Genomic DNA, 18,885 nt, shown 5'->3' on the forward strand with positions numbered 1-18,885 from the left:
AAAACAAAAAACTGTACTGAACCTGGGAAACATCACTTTACTTTTTAAAAAGAATTTCCTTTAAAACAATTTTGTATTATTTTAGAATTGTGCATTTATGTCCACACATGTGTGTACATGACACACACATACACACGTGTGCCAGAGCACACACGCGGAGGTGAGAGGACAGCCTGCAGGAGTCAGTTTTCTCTTTCTCCCATGTGTTTCCTGGGATTGATTCAGGGTGGCCGGCTTGGTAGCAAGCACCTTATCCACTGAGTCATCCTACGGGTACCATTCTTAATTTATTATTAGCATGTGTGCTCTGATATGCACGTGGAGGTCAAAGGACAACTGAGGGGAGTCATTTAGCACGTGAGTCCTGGGGATGGAGCTCATGTTGCCAGCAAGGGGCCACCTTTCTCCACCCGCACCATCTCGCTGGCCCTGCAGACATTATTTTTTAATCATTACTGAAGTCAGGGGTGTGAGCATTATGCACTCTACACAAGGGTTTTAATATTGGGGGGAGGGCCCGGAGTCCAGTGCCCTGAGGTCCCCAAGAGCAGTCATCTGACTTTTCTCGGGGTCCACGTCTCTGACACCTGATCTATAAAATACTAGATGAATTAATTATACTTAAAGCCACTGCGGGGAGATGCCCGGGATGGAGGTGCAGCAGATGAAGCGGCTTTGCATTAGCAACATGCCAGCCCATTGCACCATCGCCCCTACTTTTGCATATTTGGGAGAAAGCTTAGTGCCAAAAGGTCAGAGGGCAAGTGAAAGAGTTTCCCTCAGCTCCAGGTGAAGGAGCAGGCAGCCTTATCCATCCCAGAACAGCCCAGGTTCCAGGCCTTCCTGATGCTCTGACTCAGTCTGGAAGCCGTCAGCAAAACCCTAGCTGTAGGGTGCAGCAGCCAGGGAAGTGAGCTGGCCACAGCGCTCTGGGAGCCTGAGGCTATTTCCTGTGCTGGGGGAGGGAGGAAGTCCTCTCTAGGGGAAAGCCACAGGGTACCTATCATGGAGCTGCGTTTTCAGGGCTGTTCCATTCCGGGCCTGGCTCAGCAGACAACACCTGGGAGCAGCCTGCATCACCCAGAACGAGGCCTCCAAAACTTTCCAGCCACAGAACGTGAACAACTAAGGAAGTGTTTGCAGCCAGCAGGGTTCCAGGACTGAGTGGAGTGGACAGGGGACTTAGAGTCAGAACCAAACAGACCTCTGGCTTAGCTGACTTGCTCAGGCACCAGGCACTGGGTGGAGCCCAGCAGCCAACAGACACCACACCCCTCATGGCCCATCTGTTCTTCTGATTCAGGACACATCAAGGCCCAAGGAAAAGGCTCTTTCCCCCAGGAGCCAACACACTTAGGGCACCCCGATTTGTCAGGGACCATCCACAGTCACAAAGCCTGGGCCACTGGACCTCTCTGAACCTTCACTTCTGCCCCAGTGGGGCCCTTTGTCCTCATCAGCCCACAGCACAGATAAGAAACATGAGCCAGGAACCAAAGTCATGTGACCTCCAGCAGCCCTCGAAGGAACCTTAGCAACTTTGCATCGATCTGATCCATGAGCCCTGATCTGCTTGCCGCAGGCCTGCAGTTCCGCTCAGCCCAGTCTCCAGATAGCCCACAAGTCAAACCAAGGCTTTCGAGTTTTACACATGATGCTCTGACTTGCACAGTCAGCGGGAAGGACGACTCAGGTGCCTCCAGGAAGCATGCATGACGGAGAAAGAAGCAAAAACAGAGACTGGGGGATGTGGCTCGAATCTGTAGAGCACTGGCCTAGCTTGCACAAATCTCAGGGTTCCGACCTTAGCACCTCGTAATCTGGGTGTCATGGTACATGCCTAAAATCCCAGAACTTGGGAAGTGGGAACAGAAGCATGGGGAGTTCAAGGTCATCCTTGGCTACAGAGAGAGTGTGAGGCCAAGCTGGGCTGAATGAGACGAGAAAGGAAGAAAGGAAGGAGAGAAGAGAGAAAAGAGATGATGTGTGGCAGGGGAGCAAACGCCCCTTATGTCCTGTACTTTGTCCAGTTCTATTTTGCTGATGTATAGGCCCGAGAGAGGAGCACTGACCGTCCCACTCCTACAGGTCATCACATTTAGGAGCTGCCACGTGTGGGGCCTCTAGGACACAGTTGGAGGTTGCGGCTCTGGGGTGTCTGGAGACACTCTGGCTGGGTGCTGTAAAGCTAAACAAAGACTCGGGGACCCCAGGTGCCCCGACTCCAGAGAGGCCTGGCACTGCCAGCATGTGAGCTACATTTCTTGCACTTGGCTCACCGCTTCTGGGGCTGGCGAGCCCTGGGGACAAATGAGAGCAGCTGATGGCAGGCTGTATGGTGCCTCTGCTCCAGATCAGCATTAATGACAGCGACTGTGAGCTTTGCAAGCTAGGATGACGGGGTCCACTCCAGCCCCGCTTCCTTTCTGATCAGGCCTCTCTGATCACTTTTCCTGGGGCACCTGGAGACCTTATTTGTCTAAAGTAGGCTCGTTAAGGCTTGTCCTTAACGTAACACAAAGAGCAACATCTCTGAATGTCATGTGTGTCCAGCAAGCCAGCTTACTTAGTATACAGGCCTATTTTTAGTAGCACCCAAAAAAGCCTGTTACTATATCACAGCACCTCATTTGTCCCCATTTGTTTACGGGGCTGTGTCCCATGCTGGCTCCGGAGTAGCCAGACAAAAGCAGGGACCAGGTCTCTTTCATCTCCAGACCACACCGGGCCTGGCACAGAACCAGCATGCCATGTGTTTGCTGGAAGGATGAGGTTTTTCATTGTCCCCTGCAAATGGGCTGCTGAGAGCAGGTGTTCTCAAGCTGAAGCGTAGGTGACGTCAGGGACCGGTCCATGACTCCCTCGAGAAATGGTGTAAAAAGCTCATGGCAGTGGGAGTTGGGGGAGGCAGTGCCCTGGGGCACACCTGTGGATGGTGTGTGTGTGTGTGTGTGTATACTCTGTGCCCAGGACATATTTGTGTTCACAGAGCCACTTCATGCGTACGTGTGTGTGACTGTGTGGTGTCTGTGGTTTTCAGAGAGTGTGGACCCAGCAGTGTAAGAAGGGTGGAAACAGACTGAAAAGCAGCAAGCAATAGTAAGGGGCCTCTCTGCTTGACCTCAGGAAAGCCAAGGCTGGTTCCGTACACTTGAGCCAAAAGAGAGTCAGAAGAGGAAATGCATCAGACCCACTGAGGCAAACTAATAGTGAGCGCCACCAGCATTTCTGTCCCCAACCCAACACCCAGGGGATCTGATACTTCTGGAGATGACCATGGACTCCTGGGGAATTCCAGGTTAGAAGGGGGAAGAACCCACTGAACCTCAAGAATGCCCAGGGCACTCTCACGGAAGGGGCCACCAACAGGGTGTGATCGGCAGCAGCCAGGATCCTAGAACCCTTAATCCTATTCTCTACATGGGATAAACTTGGACAGCTCATCCACTAGAAGAGAAATGAGAGCGCTCTTGACACATCTCCGGGCAAATAAATTTGGAAACGCAGCTGGACAAAGTGCATAGTTTCTTGGATACGGTTTACCAAAACTGACTCCCGTAGAAACAGCGAACATAAATAGGGCTGGTGAGATGCCTCTGCAGGTAAAGGGCCTGCCACCAAACCCAGCCACTGAATTCAGTCCCTGAAACCCGTGTGATGGAGGGAGAGAACTGACTCCCACCGGTTCCTCAGCATAGGAAGGAGAGAGACCTAAGGCCAGCTGCACACGCAAGAGAATCACGGGAAAGCATCACCTTGGAATATGCTGGGAAAGACCTTCATATGCAATCAAACTGATATTGCCACCACAAGAAATACTGGGAATGATGAATGCACTTATATACTTACACTTAGATGACCTCTTACTATATAAACCAATATGCAGCAGGTTTAAGAATAAGCTCATATTTTCTCAAAGACACTCACATGCCTTTTATGCCAATCAAGTCCCATTCCTAATAAAACTCCCAGGGAAACAGGGATGGATACCTTCTGAGCATAATAAACGCATACATCTGAAGCCTACACGAGCATTTGAGGTCCTCCTACCATGGTCAAAAGCAAGGCAAAGGGGACTGGAGAAGCTGGTTCATCGGTTAAAAGCGTCTGTTCTTCCAGAGGACTAGAGTTCAGTTCTCATCTACACTGGGTGGCTCACAACCAACTGTAACTCTACCTCCAGAGGATCCAACGCCCTCTTCTGGCCTCTACAGACAACTGCAAGCACATGGTGCACACACCCACACATAGTTAGTTACATACACACACACATAGTTAAAAATAAGTTTTTTAAAGAGACAAAGATGATTGGGTGGTGGTGGTGCACACTTTTAATTCCAGCACTGAGGAGGCAGACAGGAGGCAGATCTCTGTGAGTTCAAGACCAATCTGGTCTACACAGTGAGTTCCAAGACAGCCAAGCATAGCTAAAGCTACATAGAGAAACCTTGTCTTGAAAACAGAGAGACCTACAATCTCCACTTTGATGCAATCTTTCATTTTAGGTATCAGCCAATGCATTCAGAAGACGATAAGAGGGGCCTGTTTAGGGATCCTAGCATGGGCAGAACTGGGTCTCGCCTGGGGTAGCCCCAAGATCGAACATGGTAAGCGCTTAGAAAATTAGTTGGATGAGTGACAGAAGAACGGCTCGTGCTGACCGTGAAAGGAAAGTTTAGTAAATGCTAGAAACAAAACCCGCAGTGGTTAATTTCAGTGGATTAGTTCACCCAAAGTGCACTGCGGAATAGAACTACTATTTTAGCCACTTACAAACAAGCAAACTAGGGTCCAGAAAGAGGTTAAATGGCTTGCCCTAGCCCACTCCTCCTGTCTTCAGTCCCTTGCTTGCCGTGGCCCGTGGACCAAGTGCCTCCCACGCAGGGGAGGAGAGAAAGGCCTCCCAAACGGTAAATCAGCACCTAGGCTCAGACTTCAGCTCTGCCATCGACCGGCTCTGCTTTTTCCAGAAATTTACTCCACCTCTCTAGGCCTTCGAGTTCTCCTCTGTAAACTGGGAGTCAAAAACCATGCCTGCCTGCTAGGGTGAGAGGTATATCCCATGGACCAAGGCAAAGATCTGACCTCCCAAAACTTCCCTGTGTGCCTTCACCTGTTTTCATCAGCATCCATCTCGTTGTTGACCCTTTTCCTCCTGTGGATTTTACCAGGCTCGTGGCCAGCTGACTCAAGGCATATCATTAGAACCAGAGCCTAGTATCAAGATGAAGGTCAGCTTAGGTCTCAGGGACTCCCACTATGAAGGAACAGAAAGGGGAGACCCCCAGAGGTGACCCCACGGCTGTCATTACAGTCCCTTCTGTGACGCTTGCCCCCCCCACACACACACACAGAGGCCTCACCTTCCCAACAGATTCCCAGAGCATCACTCGCCGCACCTGAGCAAGGGCCTCACCTAGTGACTTTCCTATGAACGCAATCTGGAAAGGGGTCACCAGGAAGAAGCTCACAGGCCTTTCCCCTGCAGGGAAGGTCAGGTCAACAGCAATGAATCAGGCTGATAGTATGTCCCCTTGACATAAGAAGAGAATGGCCCCACACTCCCGTGATCTCCCTAACACCTCTAGCCTGATCTAACCATGAGAAAAACATCAGAAAAAACCCAAGTTAAAACACGGTGGCATCGGCCTGTGATCCTGGAAGATGCTGTGGCAAGGAAGCTGTCTAGTTCCAGGACAGCCCAAGTTACATGATATCCTGCCGCAGTCATAAATTAAACAGGCTGTATATAACATATCTATAGTACCTATTTCTAACACAGTACTTCAAGGCTGTTACACACACACACACACACACACTGGAAAAGCACAGACTTTTCTTAATGACCAAGCATCAGTAACAAGTACATATGCCCTGTTAATGCCCCAGGCCCATAATAAGAGGGAAGTGGGCTACTGAGTTACTATCATAGTACTTCTATAAATGAGAAACTGGAACCCCCAAAATAAAGTTTATTATTAAAACAACAACAACACACGTTACTAGGCTTTCCCATGGTCATTAAGCTGCCCATCCGCTGGCCACTGCGCCCTACTTGCCAAGAAAAACTATAAAAAGCACCTCCCACCAGATTTGGCTTGGAAACTATTTCCCCGGAAATCCTCACCCTCCACCCTTACCTCAGAGAGAGAGAGAGAGAGAGAGAGAGAGAGAGAGAGAGAGAGAGAGAAACTGTGAACCTGAGAGAGGTGTGTGAATTCCCCACCAGACGTGACTTTAATCTTAATGAACAGAGACCACAGATACGTGTGGATGGCTTAGATTCCTAATTGTCTTTTCAGTGGAAAGCCGTCTAAAACATCAACACTGCCTCTTCCACTATAGTTAGCACCTGTAGCCAAAACACACAAAACTGTCACCAAGCAGGTCTCTTCCCAAAGGTTGCCCGCGAGGACCCTGCTGGGGGAAAGGTTAATGCCACAACGACTCTCAATATCTTCTAGCCAGCATCGCGGCCCTTCCTACGCACCAGGCACCAGATGCCAGCAAGCCTGGAGCCATCGGGGCATCTGGAAGCTGCCAGCAGGCTTGCTCCTGGGCCTGCCACAAGCATGGGCTGAGCTGCTAAAATCAGGAAACCTGGTTAGGTTCTTGTTTGCTCCCAGACAAGCTTTCTAACTAGAAACCGTGAGGCTGGGCGAAGAGCCTCCTCCTGCTTCTGACAGAATGTTGCTGAACACCCAAGTGACAGGGGCATTTGGCCAACCCCCAGCAACAGAGGCCAAGTGAAGGTGCGGGCTGAACTTAGGCAAAAACAACCTGTGTCCTCCTCACCTAGTGCCCCCCATCCACTACAGTATGGGTGAGGAGCTGGTGGAAGATCACTTAATAAGTGCGCGGGTCCACCTGCGGTGACTGTAAACTCAGAGAGGAAATGGGCCAGCCTCCTGACACCCAAGGCAAACCACCCTCTAGCATGAGACACACAGCCTCTTCCTTAGTTTCAACACAAAGTCCCCAACAACCGGCTCCCAGGATGCCACAGGGCCACTGTCTCACAGCCTCAGGGGTAAGATCTTCAGACTCTAGCAGCCTCCCTGATATCCTTGGGCACACGCCCCTCCACCAACTCTACTCTCAGAGGGCAAAGACAGCACTTCCATTACCTCTGGGGTGTCCTGGAGACCTGACCATCCTTTGTTATGCTAACAGCGACCCTCAGTGGGAACTGAAAACCGCCCCCTCAGGGTGGTTGCAGCCACTGTCTCTGGCTAACCTCCCTGTCACCGGGTCAGGGGCAGTCCCTGCTGCAAACTCCTGAAGAAAGCCCTGCACCGGGTCCCCAGGCCCAAGTCCCCGCCAGGGCTCGAGGGCCAGGCGGGGGGAGCCTCCACCGACCTTCGATGGGTTTCAGATAGTCATAATCGAAGAGGATGGAAAAGTCCAGCTCGTCCTGGGGACTGCCCCCAGGCTCGTGGCCTGGGCCGTCCCCACCGTCGGGGTCGGGCTGCGGCTCCGGGGCGTCCATGGCTGGGGCAGCTGGGCTGCGGGGCCTGATAGGGTCGCGGTGAGGGGAGGAGGCTCGCGCGGACCGGAGTCACCGTGTCTGGGGCGCACGCCGGGGCCGGGGATGACTCGCGGCGCAGTGGGTCCTGGACGCGTCCGGGGAGCGGGTGACGGCGCGAGCTTCCTGCTCAAGGCACCTGTTGCAGCCTGGAGGGGGCGGGGGGCGGGACGGCGGTGGCTGGCGGGCGGGGCGCCGCCCAGACGGGGAGGGGCACAGCCCGGTCTGGCCTGAGCGACAGGCCCAGGCAACTTCTGCTTCACCTGCCACTGTCTGACCCAGGGTCCCGCCAGAAGCTGCTGCTCGCGAGCTCTACCTTTGGGACCACTCGCTGAGCCTTTCCTGGTTCCTCTCCTTCGCGGGGGAGGAACGCCCTGTCTCCTCTGGCATGCCCACAGCTGTGGTGCTGTTCCAAGTCTCTGATTTGCAAGCCCCAACCTCAATTGACCAGGCCTGGGCCATCTACCCGCTGCCACCTGGCGTATAGAGCCACTGTAGCCCTATTGGGGCAGATAAGGGATAAAGATCAGGACCCATTTTGACCACCGGGAGAGGACTCAGTACCAAGGGGAAGTGACACGTGAAGAGTTTGATTGATGATGATCTGGAGACCCTGTCCTGACAGTGAGAACAGGAAGTGGTCTGGTGTGTGGGAGGTGGGGCTGACAGGTAACTCATACATCCGCCTGATGAAAACTGTAGATTACCTGGCTCCTCCCCGTGGCTTTTGGTGCCATAAATCTGGGTTCAAGCCCAGGAATATTGGATCAAGCCCCCAAGATGAAGATGTGAAGGCTGCTGAACACAGCAGAACCCAGGGCCACCCTCCAGGGAGCCTCTCAGCTTATAATCTCTCAAACTGAGAAAGTAGGTAGCAGAGCAGAGCCGGGCAGTGGTCCCCATGCCCCTGGCAGTGATCCCCTGTGCCCCTGGCTGGTTACAGCCACCAGAACAGCTTTATAAAAATCTTTACATGGGGCCACATGTGAGGGGGTGATTAAGGCTTCAGGAAATCAAAAGATGAGAAGTCAGGGGGATGGGGAGGGCGCTAAGGTCCTGGTCACAACCCAGGCTTGAGGAAGGGAGCAGAGGACAAGCACTCTTCAGGGAGAGCCTCTTCTCCACCATGGAGGTCTGCTTTCAACCTCCCCATCATTGAACTGGGCGTAGTCAGGCATGGACCCGAGAGGCAGAGGTGGTGGGATTGCTTCCAGTTTGAAGCCTGCCTGGGCTATGGAGAGAGAAACTCACCACCAAAAACAAACAAGCAGCTCTCACCACTCTCCTCACAAATATTTGGTGAGTTCCTGCTGCAAATGCTGAGAGGCGGCTGGGCAGAGCATCCTCAAGGTCACTCCTCTGCCCTCGACAACTCTCGGTAGGGTTTCCCCAACACCCAGGCACACACCGGAATCTTGTAGAGACCAGTTACAACATTAGACACCCCGAGACCCACCGGGCACCAATTTAGCCAGGATCCTATCCACCTACCCAACCAAGCACCATCCATGAATATGCCACGGTGCACAAACTGTGATTGAGGTGATCGGGACTCGTCCACACATCATGGATAGTTGACGCCCATGGGCCCCCTGGCATCCACATTCTTAAAACGGCTCTCCATACACTTCCAAATGAGAGGCCCGAGGTGGCAGCAGCTGGTTTAGACTCCAGGCAAGACCTTGCTATCCACATCTCTAGAAGGAAATAGATCTTCATGGGTCCTTACAACGAGGGGCCCAGGCCACACTCTGATATTCGGCCAAGGAGAAACAAGAGAAACACTGTCATACAGATGAAGAAAAACTCCTGAGTTCCCACCCACCCCACCCGTTCTTTCCCATCCCTCTACCCCAGGGGTTCTCAACCTTCTGAAGGCTTTGTACCTTTAATACTCCTGTTGTGGTGACCCCCAACCATAAAATTTTATTTTATTTTATTTTTTTTGGTTTTTCAAGACAGGGTTTCTCTGTGGCTTTGGAGCCTGTCCTGGAACTAGCTCTTGTAGACCAGGCTGGTCTTGAACTCACAGAGATCCGCCTGCCTCTGCCTCCCAAGTGCTGGGATTAAAGGCGTGCGCCACCATCGCCCGGCCCATAAAATTATTTTTGTTGCTGCTTCCTAACTGTAATTTTGCTGCTCTTATGAATCATAAATAACTGTGTTTTCTGATAGTCTTAGGGTAACCCCTGTGAAAGGGTCGATGTATGCAAAGGGGGTCACGACCCACCGGTTGAGAACTGGTCTGCTCCACCCATGATCACTGAATGTTTCTGATCCAGTGGGCATTCATCGCCTGTGCCAGCCAAGACTCCTTCCTCTGTTCTGGTAACAGCTCCCCGGGGTGCTCATCTGGGAAGCTACTTTCTCGCCAGTGTTGGGAACCGAATATTAGGCCGTTATTCCACCACTGAACTATACTCCAACCCCTGGGAAGCCTCTCTTAAGACAATCTTGGTAGAAATATCAACACAGTTGTCCCATCGTGCCTGATAAGAAAGAGAATGAAGTACCTAGACCTGGCCAATCAGAGAATTTTATCTCCAAAGACCTATGAGGTCCACTAAAGTGGGGGCCATGGCCACCTCATTCACGGCTTTATGTACAGTGATGTATTCATGAATGGCGTTTGGGTGGATAGTTGGATAATTGAATAAAGAGATGTTTTGGACAGATGGATGGTTTAGGTGGGTAGATGTGTGGATGGATGGATGGATGGATGGATGGATGGATGGATGGCTAGATAGATAGATAGATAGATAGATAGATAGATAGATAGATAGATAGATAGATAGATAGATAGATAGATAGATAGATAGATAGGATATATATTTAGATAAATAGATGGGAGGAATAATATATGGGCAGGTAAATGGGTGGACAGGTGGAAGTGGGAGGGAGGGAAGGAATGAGGGAAGGAGGGCATGACTCTCTTTGTATGTATAAGTTTCTCTAACTATCCTCCTCTCTAAGGCTAAACCTGGCCACCCAACTGCTAGGACAAGAACCTACTTCCCTCCAATCTGGTCTTGCTGTCCCCAAGAGCAAGCTACACTAAGGAAGGGAAGATGGCTTCTCCACTGAAGGAGTACTTCCCACATGCCAGCCTTGGAAAGAGCCATTCCCCGCTTTCCGCCCAGAACACTGACTTAGTTGTCCTTCAGAAAAGCAGGCATCTCCTCAGGCCATCCTAGACCTGAACTCAGGGAGGGCTCAGACCAAGCCCTGACCCAGGCGATGCTCTTGTGGGAGCTGTGGAGCAAGGGGGTTTTCTTTTCTCAAGGCTAATTTGAAGGCTGGGGCCTTGGGCTGAAGAAATGGATGGGAGCAGCAAACATGGCCTCTCTGCCCTGGAGGCCCCGGGTGGAGTAGGAACAAGGCTCCATGGCCCTTCTCTTGCTCTGCTGCTGATAATCCTGTAAAGGTCTTTCCACATCCCCAGCCTCCACAACAGAAGCCCAGGGGGAAGACTGGGTTTGAAATGTGCAGTGGACATTGGTGCTGACCGGCCAGGGGTTGAGCTCAATTCGGTGACTACTGAGCCCGATTACAAACATGGATAACGCTGCAGAAGGAAAGAAGGTAAAGCCGTGATCACATTAGGGAACTCTGGTGTCCACAGGGAATGCAGGGAAGCCTCCAGCTCCCTAAAACTGGGACCTTTAGGTTGAACAGAAGTATGTATGAAAGCCCTGAGGCAGAATATGAAGCATTGGAGGACACTGCAGGGTCAGGTGACAGTCACAGAACAAGCTACCATGCCCAGCTCTGCCTCTGGGTCTCTCTGGGATACGCAGGCTCAGAGAGCCCACTCTGGTGTCTGCAGAGATCTCAAACTGAATGATGTATCCATAGCTAATCCTTGATGCTCTGCCGTTTTTTCCTCATCCCCAGGCCATGTGTTGTCCTCCCATTCGCCCACCAAAAATCAGAGCAGTTCTGCCTCCTTCTCGTTCCACATCCAGACTCAGAATCTGAGGGTAGCTCTTTTCCAAACACGTCCCACACCTGACCATCTCTCACCAACTCTACCATTGCTCTCCGTGCTCACCATCCAACGCCCCACCACCTCCCTCCCGCATGACCACAGCTGCTTCCTCTCTGGATCTGCTGTTTCCACTTGTGCCTGAACACAGAGCTACAAGAAGGGCTCATTAAAAATATACAGCTGGGGGCCTGGAGCGATGAGTCAGCAGTTAAGAGCACTGGCTGCTGTGCCAGAGGACCTGGGTTCAATTCCCAGCACCCACTGGGCAGCTCACAACTGTCCATATCTCCAGTTCCAGGGGCCTGACACCTTCACAGACATACATGCAGGCAAAATCCCAATGCACATAAAGATAAATAAGTCGTACACATACACACACACACACACACACACACACACACACACACACACACACACACGGCCTGGAGAGCTGTCTCCATGAGTAGAAGCACTGTCTCTCTTGCAGAGGACCTGAGTTTGTTTCTCAGCACCTACATGGTGACTCACAACCACCAATGACTTCAGTTCCATGTGGATCTAATGCCCTCTTGTGGCCTCTATAAGCACTGCATGCACAAGGTGCACACACATACATTCAGACAAAACATTCATACACATAAAAATCAATCTTAAACAGACACAAACCTGGGGCTCAGCACTTACGAGTACATACTGCTCTTGCAGAGGACCTGAATTTAGTCCCCAGCACCACATCAGGCAGCTCACAATTGTCTGTAACTCCAGCTCCAAGGGATCTGATGCCCTCTTCTGGCAGGTGCTCATAAACATGTGCCCAGGCACACAGACATACTCATGTTATTAAGAATATTTCAAATATGTACATGCATATACATGTAGCAACCCTCCAGTAGCTTCCTCCCGAGTTTAGAATAAAACAGAAAGGCCAAGTTCTAGGTCAGCTCCCCTAGCTGTCTTTAGTATTGTGCCCAATCTCTCTCTTTGCCTCTCTCTCCCTCCCTCCCTTCTTTCCTCTCTCCCCCCTCTCTCCCCTGCTCTTTCTGCCTATGGATCAGCCACTTGCTCTGAAAAATGCCCAGCATGACCCCACACAGGGCCTTTGAACCCGCCGTCCCTCTGATATCACCCTTCTTCAGCAACATCTTAGCTCAGACATCACTGCCCCAGAGAGACTCTCCCTGCCTGCCCCTCAAAGGAATGACACCCTGGGCACTCTCGGTCCCTCCTCATGTTTCCTGTCACTTACCCCCGACCCTGTGGCATTCTTTATGTGCATATGTGTTTAATCCATTTGTTACCTATTCTTAAACCTGAATGTGGGTGCTTGGAGAGCAGGGCATTGTCTGCATTTGACTTCCTAGGATAGCCGGTTTTAGCAAATAGAAACATAAGACACCCAGTCAAGTTTGAACTTTAGACCCTTTTTAAGACATAGGTCCTCAAATTGTATAGAGAAACAATTACATTCATTTTTCAGTGTTTATATGAAATTCAAGGTATATGCATATGAGTATATTCACCTGAGTGCATGTGATGCCAATGGACAGCCTCAAGGCTTCCTCTCATGTGGTCTGTCTTCTCATTTTGCTTTGAGACAGGGTCCCTCTCTGTCCTGGAATTCCCCAAGTAAGTCTGGGCTGGTGGAACAGTGAGTGCCAGGGACCCACCTACCTCCACCTCTCCAGTGCTGAGTTGGCAAGCACATGGCACTATGCCTAGAATATTTTTTTCTAATATGGGTTTTGGGGCTGATCTCAAATCTTCATGCTTGCAGGGGAAGCACTCTATGGATTTAACCATCTCCGGAGCCACTGGAGTCAAACTTAACCAGCTTCCTGGGTCTTCACCTGTCCTTAGGTCTTCAGAGATACCCAGGACATGGGAGGCTGGTGATGGGATGATGGGCCCAGTGCTTCCCCCTGGGGGACAGATCAGGGACAGATACAGGAAGAATCACTCCCTGCTTGGCTGACATGATGGCACTGGACTGGTAGATTGGCGGCTATGACAAACAACGTCACATCGCACGTCTGCACCCAAGCCCCAAGCATTGGTATATGACCTGTCACTGTTTCTACATCAATATTTCATCTGATGCAGTGGTTTCAGGGATACACTGCATACACACAGTGTCTTTAAAAGAGGGGAGAATCTGTTCTGTGTATAGGGAAATGTCCTGTTAAGTTCATCAGGGAGTCCCTGAGACAAGTAACAAAGAAAAATAGTAATAAAAATTCAAATTAATAAGATACTCTACAGAGGAGCCAGGGAGACACACAGACTACAGCTGGACACACACACACACACACACATGCACACACACCTCCAAGCTGACCTTCCAGAAGGCCAATGGTCCCCGTGGGTACAAATACAAATGCCTCACCGGAGCCAGTTTTGAGGGGATAAATAAGCACAGGCCAACTCAAAGTCCCTGGGTCCCATCTGATCTCTTGCCCTGAGTATGGGATGCTGAGCTTTTCTGTGCCTCAGTTTCCCTCACTGCCAATGAGAGTGACAGCCAGCTTCAGCTTCCTGGGGTGTGGCACATATGGCCACCAGCACCCCACGCTTGGAAGGACCCACTTTGGGGACCCCTGAACATGGCTTAGTGTTCAGCTGTCCCATCACTGAATTCTCGCCAACGGTGGAGCGGAACGCTCAGGCTTTTCTCCTGTGTGGGGCCCTGATCCTGGCTGCAGCATTTAATGACTAAGCCATAAATTCTGGCCACAAGCCCCCCATCCTGATGCCAGCCTCTGTGACTCCTGACTGCAAAGGACAGGTGCTGAGCACTGTAAATCCAACTGGAACCACAAAACACTCTACTGGATCTCCAAAGCAAACCCTCTGCAACTTCAGCACACTCTGGGCTTCATGGCTGCTCCAGATGCTAATAGTGTGACCACTCACAGAGACGGTTTGCTGTCAGGGTCTGGCTGAGGGGTAGGGGAAGAGGATCAAAATCACCAGGCAGGCTGATGCACACCCATAATCCTAGTACGTCAGAGTTCGAGGCAGGAGAATCACTATAAGTTTGATGCCAGCCTGGGCTACATAGTGAGTTTCATCTCAAGATACATTGCTAGACCACCAGCCTCACAAGAACAAAATTCAAGAGGTGGCAAATCCCTAATACATGAACTCTATTATCTTGCAATTACTTAGTGTGTGCATATATGGCATTGTGCACATGTGGAGGTCAGGAGACAATTTTGGGAAGTCAGATCCTTCCATCTATCGTGTGGGTTCTGGGATTTGAACTGAAGTTCTCAGGCTTGGTAGCAAACATTATTAACCTGAAGAGCCATTTCATTATCCTTAAACTATATTTTTATGCCTTGTTTATTGAAACCAAATTATATACAAAACCAAAAACTTCCATGACAAACAAACTCCTGGAAGTTAAGGTGGCAAGTCCACATGGAGACGAACTGGACTCTGGGAGAAATGGAAATGCAGACACGCCTCTACTTGAAGCTGCTGTAACTTATATAGCTCATCGCAAGATTTTGGCTTTATTTTTGTTTTTTAAAATATTGTATTAAATGTGGCTTACAGTTTGGTGAGCTGGGTTTCTTGTCACCCTGTCACTGACCCCTGGGGTGACTTACTCCACACTCATACAAAGCTGTTCTCAGGAATGATCTCCTGGTAACCGCGAACAAGAGGGCTTTTCCTTTCCTTGGTGCTGGGGCTCCAGGCCCCCCACACACACAAGGCAAGCACCGTACCATTGAGCCATATCCCCAGTCATTGGATTTGTGAGGCAGGATCTTGTTTTGTAGCTCAGGCTATCCTCCTTCCCCAGCTCCTCAGTGTGGGGATTACAGGTGTATGCCACCATATCTAACAAACTTTGAAGTTAGGTGGTAATGGGAACAGATGTAGAACCAGAGACAGCACCTTGGAGTGCCACTGTTCCCCTCCAAAAACAAGGCACAGAGTGCGCACGCGCGCGCACACACCATTCCCCCAGTACTTTTAATTTTCATCGTATTTCCTTTTTTGAAGCAGGGTGTCATGTAGTCCAGGCTACCTTTGAACTTGCTATGCAGTCAAGGATAGCCATCAACTCCTGGTCTTCCTTTCCCCACCTCCAAAGCAGTGGAATTGGAGGTGTGTGCCCAGTTTTACACAGTGCCAGGGATTGATCCATGGCCTCTTGCAAGCTAGGCAAGCACTCTACCAAGTTGTGTGTGTCTCCCAGTGCCACCACCCCATCTCTCTCCTCCTTCTGTGCAACCAACGGACTTCACCTTTGCTGTTGCCCACTTGGCAGGTGATGACATTGCGTGGCTGTGCCTTTAAGATCCTCTGCAGTTTCTGTGTGACCTGGAAATACAAACACCCTGGCCTCCTGCACCCCAGATGCTCTGCTTCCTAACCTGTCCAGCACTGGTGCAAACATTGCATACTCAGGCGAAGGGTTGACATAGGCTATTCAGAGCAGATACAAAGACTCCTGGAGTTTAATACAAAAATACCCCTAATCCTTCAGGAAGGACCCTGGCAGCTCCTTTGGTGGGGAGAAGGTAATAGTTTAAATTCAAACAATAAAATAAGGCAGTCATGGTGACCCATGCCTACACTCCCACAAGAACCTGACCAGCCAGGGGTACATGCAAGATCTTGCCTTGAAAAATCAACTAATTGAAATAGAATAAATAAGCTGGGCAGAATGGTGCACCCCAAGAATACGAGCATTGGGCTGAGAGTCCAAGGCCAGAAAACAGTGGCACGCGTGTGTGACATACATACACTAGAATAAACAGCAAAATGGCAGCAAGCACGAGCCACCAGTCAGCCTCGTCTGAGGGCTTCAGCCTGGGTTTCCATTATCGCACAAGAAGACCACGCTTGGTGCAGGGATTTCCACCATGCCACTTCCCACTTCAAGAAACTGGGGCCCACACAGGTGGTGATGTTGGTCACCTTGGGTGCCTAAACAGAAAGTATTCCTATGGGGTCCCACAGTATCCTGGGGAGCACAGTCAGAACCACAGAGCAGGGAGACATCACTCCTGCCTGTTCTTTCCACTCTACGCTGGTGTCTAGCACTGGCCGGAGCCCCTCATCTGCTTCCCCAGGAATGGGTCCAACCTGACGTCAGGTCTCTCTCTTCAGTCACTGCTAGCCTTTGAGACTAAGAAGGCTATACACCCTGCCACTGAATTTCCCCATGTGACCCTGATGTGAACTTTGATCCCCTCGCTGGGTCCTTCGTGACCTGTCCTGGTGCACCTCACTGATGTCAGCTTCCACTGTGTTCCTCTCTGCCCATTGGCTGGGTGTCAGCCTGGCCACAGACTACCACAGTACACAGGAATCAGGGAGTGCTGTTCCTTTCACTGGGAACAGTGTGCAGGCAGAGCCTATGTCCCTGGGGAAGAGGAGGCGTCCTGGCTGAATTAAGCCCCTACTGCTGGTGTTGACTTGTTCTGCTCTCTCTAAGAACACATACTCAAGTCTTCACTCCGGATGCCTAGGCACCAGGACTCATTGAGAAGATATGAACGGGTGAAGATGAGACCGCGCAAGAGCCAAGGAGTCTAGTCCCGAGGCTGGGGTCCTTGGGAGGGAGAGCAATCCACAGAGACCACCAGAAGACAGAGGCAATGTGTAGCCACAGCCACAGAAACCAGGACTTCTGAGATATGAGATGCCAGAGGGTAAGCAAGGTCTGCCCTGAGCCCTCAGAGGACACGCCTCTGCCAGCTCCCAACTCCCAACTGCTGGCCCTCACCACAGTGCAGGGGCGTCTTTCCATCTCAGCAGCACTGTCCGTGATGGCAGCGACACTAGCCACAGGAGCTGGCCTGACTATAGCACACATGCACACATGCACCCGCACACACATGCGTTCACATGTACAAGTGCATGCAAACATGCGTACATACATGAGCAGGCTGGCATGCATCTGCCAAAGTACACTCCTCACAAGGAGACTCTCACCCACTGACTCCGTGTCCTGCATTTGTAACAGGAACCGGACAGGTCAGCTGCTTAGGATCTATGAATGTGTGATTGTGTGTGAGTGTGTGTGTGTGAGTTGTGTATGTGTAAATACGTTTGAGAATGAATGTGTTTGTGTGTATGTTAAAGTGTCTGTGAGTGTGAGATTGTGTGTGTGTGAGAGAGAGAGTTGTGTATGAGTGTGTATGTGTAAATATGTTTGAGTATGAATGTGTCTGTGTGTATGTTAAAGTGTGTGTGAGAGAGTTGTGTATGAGTGTGTATGTGTAAATATGAGTATGAATGTGTCTGTGTGTATGTTAAAGTGTGTGTGAGTATGAGATTGTATGTGAGTGTGTGTATGAGTGTGAGTATATGTGAGTGTGTGAGTGAAGGTAAATGAGTATTGTGTAAGAGTAAGATTGTGTGTGCATGTAAGAGAATGTGTGTGTGTGTTGGTGTACTAGCATGTGTGTGTACATGTGAGGGCTGTAAGGTGTCCTCTTCAGTCACTTCCCACCTGATCTTTTGAGGGTCTCTCACTGAACCTGGAGCTTAGAGTTTTGGCTAGACTGGCTGGCCAGAAGCCACCTGGCTCCGCCCTCCCCAACACTGAGGCTCCAGGCGTGTGTGCATGTGCTTCTATGCCCAGCTTTTTTTTTAAGTGAGTGAGTGCTAGGAACCCAAGCTTGGATCTTCATGCTTGCATAGCAAGCTCTTTGTTGTGGGATATTTGTACGCTGCATGAAGATATATTTGCTGTGATTGGTGTAATAAAAAGCTGGGTGCCCAGTGGCTTGGCGGGAGGCATAGGTGGGACTTCCAAGCAGAGAGAAGAGGCAGAAGGAGATAATCGAGGCACAGAGGAGACGCCAACCAGACATGGAGGGAATCAGACATGCAGAATGAAAGAGAGGTAAAAGGCCACGTGGTAAAACATAGATTAATAAAAGCAGGTTAATTTGTTATAAGAGCTAGTGGGACAAGCCTAAGCTAAGTCTGAGCTTTCATAATTAATAAAAAGTCTCTGTGTCATTATTTGTGAGCTGGTGACCCAAAGAAAAATCTGACTACAGCTCTTGACACACTGAGCCATCTCTCCAGCCCAGGGCAGCTGTTCTAAACACTACTCAGCTCAAAACTTACTATTACTCTCTCATTATAGGGAAACTGAGGCAGGGGAAAGGGAGGTTCCTTGCACAAGGTCACAGCTGTCAGGTAGCAGAGGTGGATTGGACTCTGGCACCAGCATTCCGGCTGCTGTTGACCTCTGGGGTATCATATTGCTCTGGGACTCCCCGGAGACTCACAAAATAGGAGACCTGACCCCTTCCCTCCAAGGACTTACAGCCCTGATAGGAAAACAGCTTCAGAAATGTCTGCACTGGAGCGCTTCCTTCTGCGGCTTGACGCAGTAGGGAGACATGGACTTACAAGACTC

At 50.6% G+C, this 18,885-nt stretch overlaps 1 protein-coding gene across 4 annotated transcripts in view; it reads right to left on the minus strand.

The window, feature by feature from the left end:
* Nfatc2 (nuclear factor of activated T cells 2) overlaps window positions 1–7,652 on the minus strand; it is a 111,126-nt gene extending 103,474 nt beyond the window's left edge. For all 4 annotated transcript variants that reach the window (XR_012909740.1, XM_075963160.1, XM_075963159.1 and 1 more), the window contains exon 1: window positions 7,360–7,652. Coding sequence is in view for 3 of the 4 variants with exons in the window: in XM_075963160.1 (XP_075819275.1) it covers window positions 7,360–7,489 (130 nt within the window). In the remaining variant the exon portion in view is untranslated. The remainder of the gene's footprint in view (window positions 1–7,359) is intronic.
* Between the last annotated feature and the right edge of the window lie 11,233 nt (window positions 7,653–18,885).

The sequence above is a fragment of the Microtus pennsylvanicus genome, chromosome 2 (assembly GCF_037038515.1).
Source record: "Microtus pennsylvanicus isolate mMicPen1 chromosome 2, mMicPen1.hap1, whole genome shotgun sequence".
NCBI lineage: Eukaryota > Metazoa > Chordata > Mammalia > Rodentia > Cricetidae > Microtus > Microtus pennsylvanicus.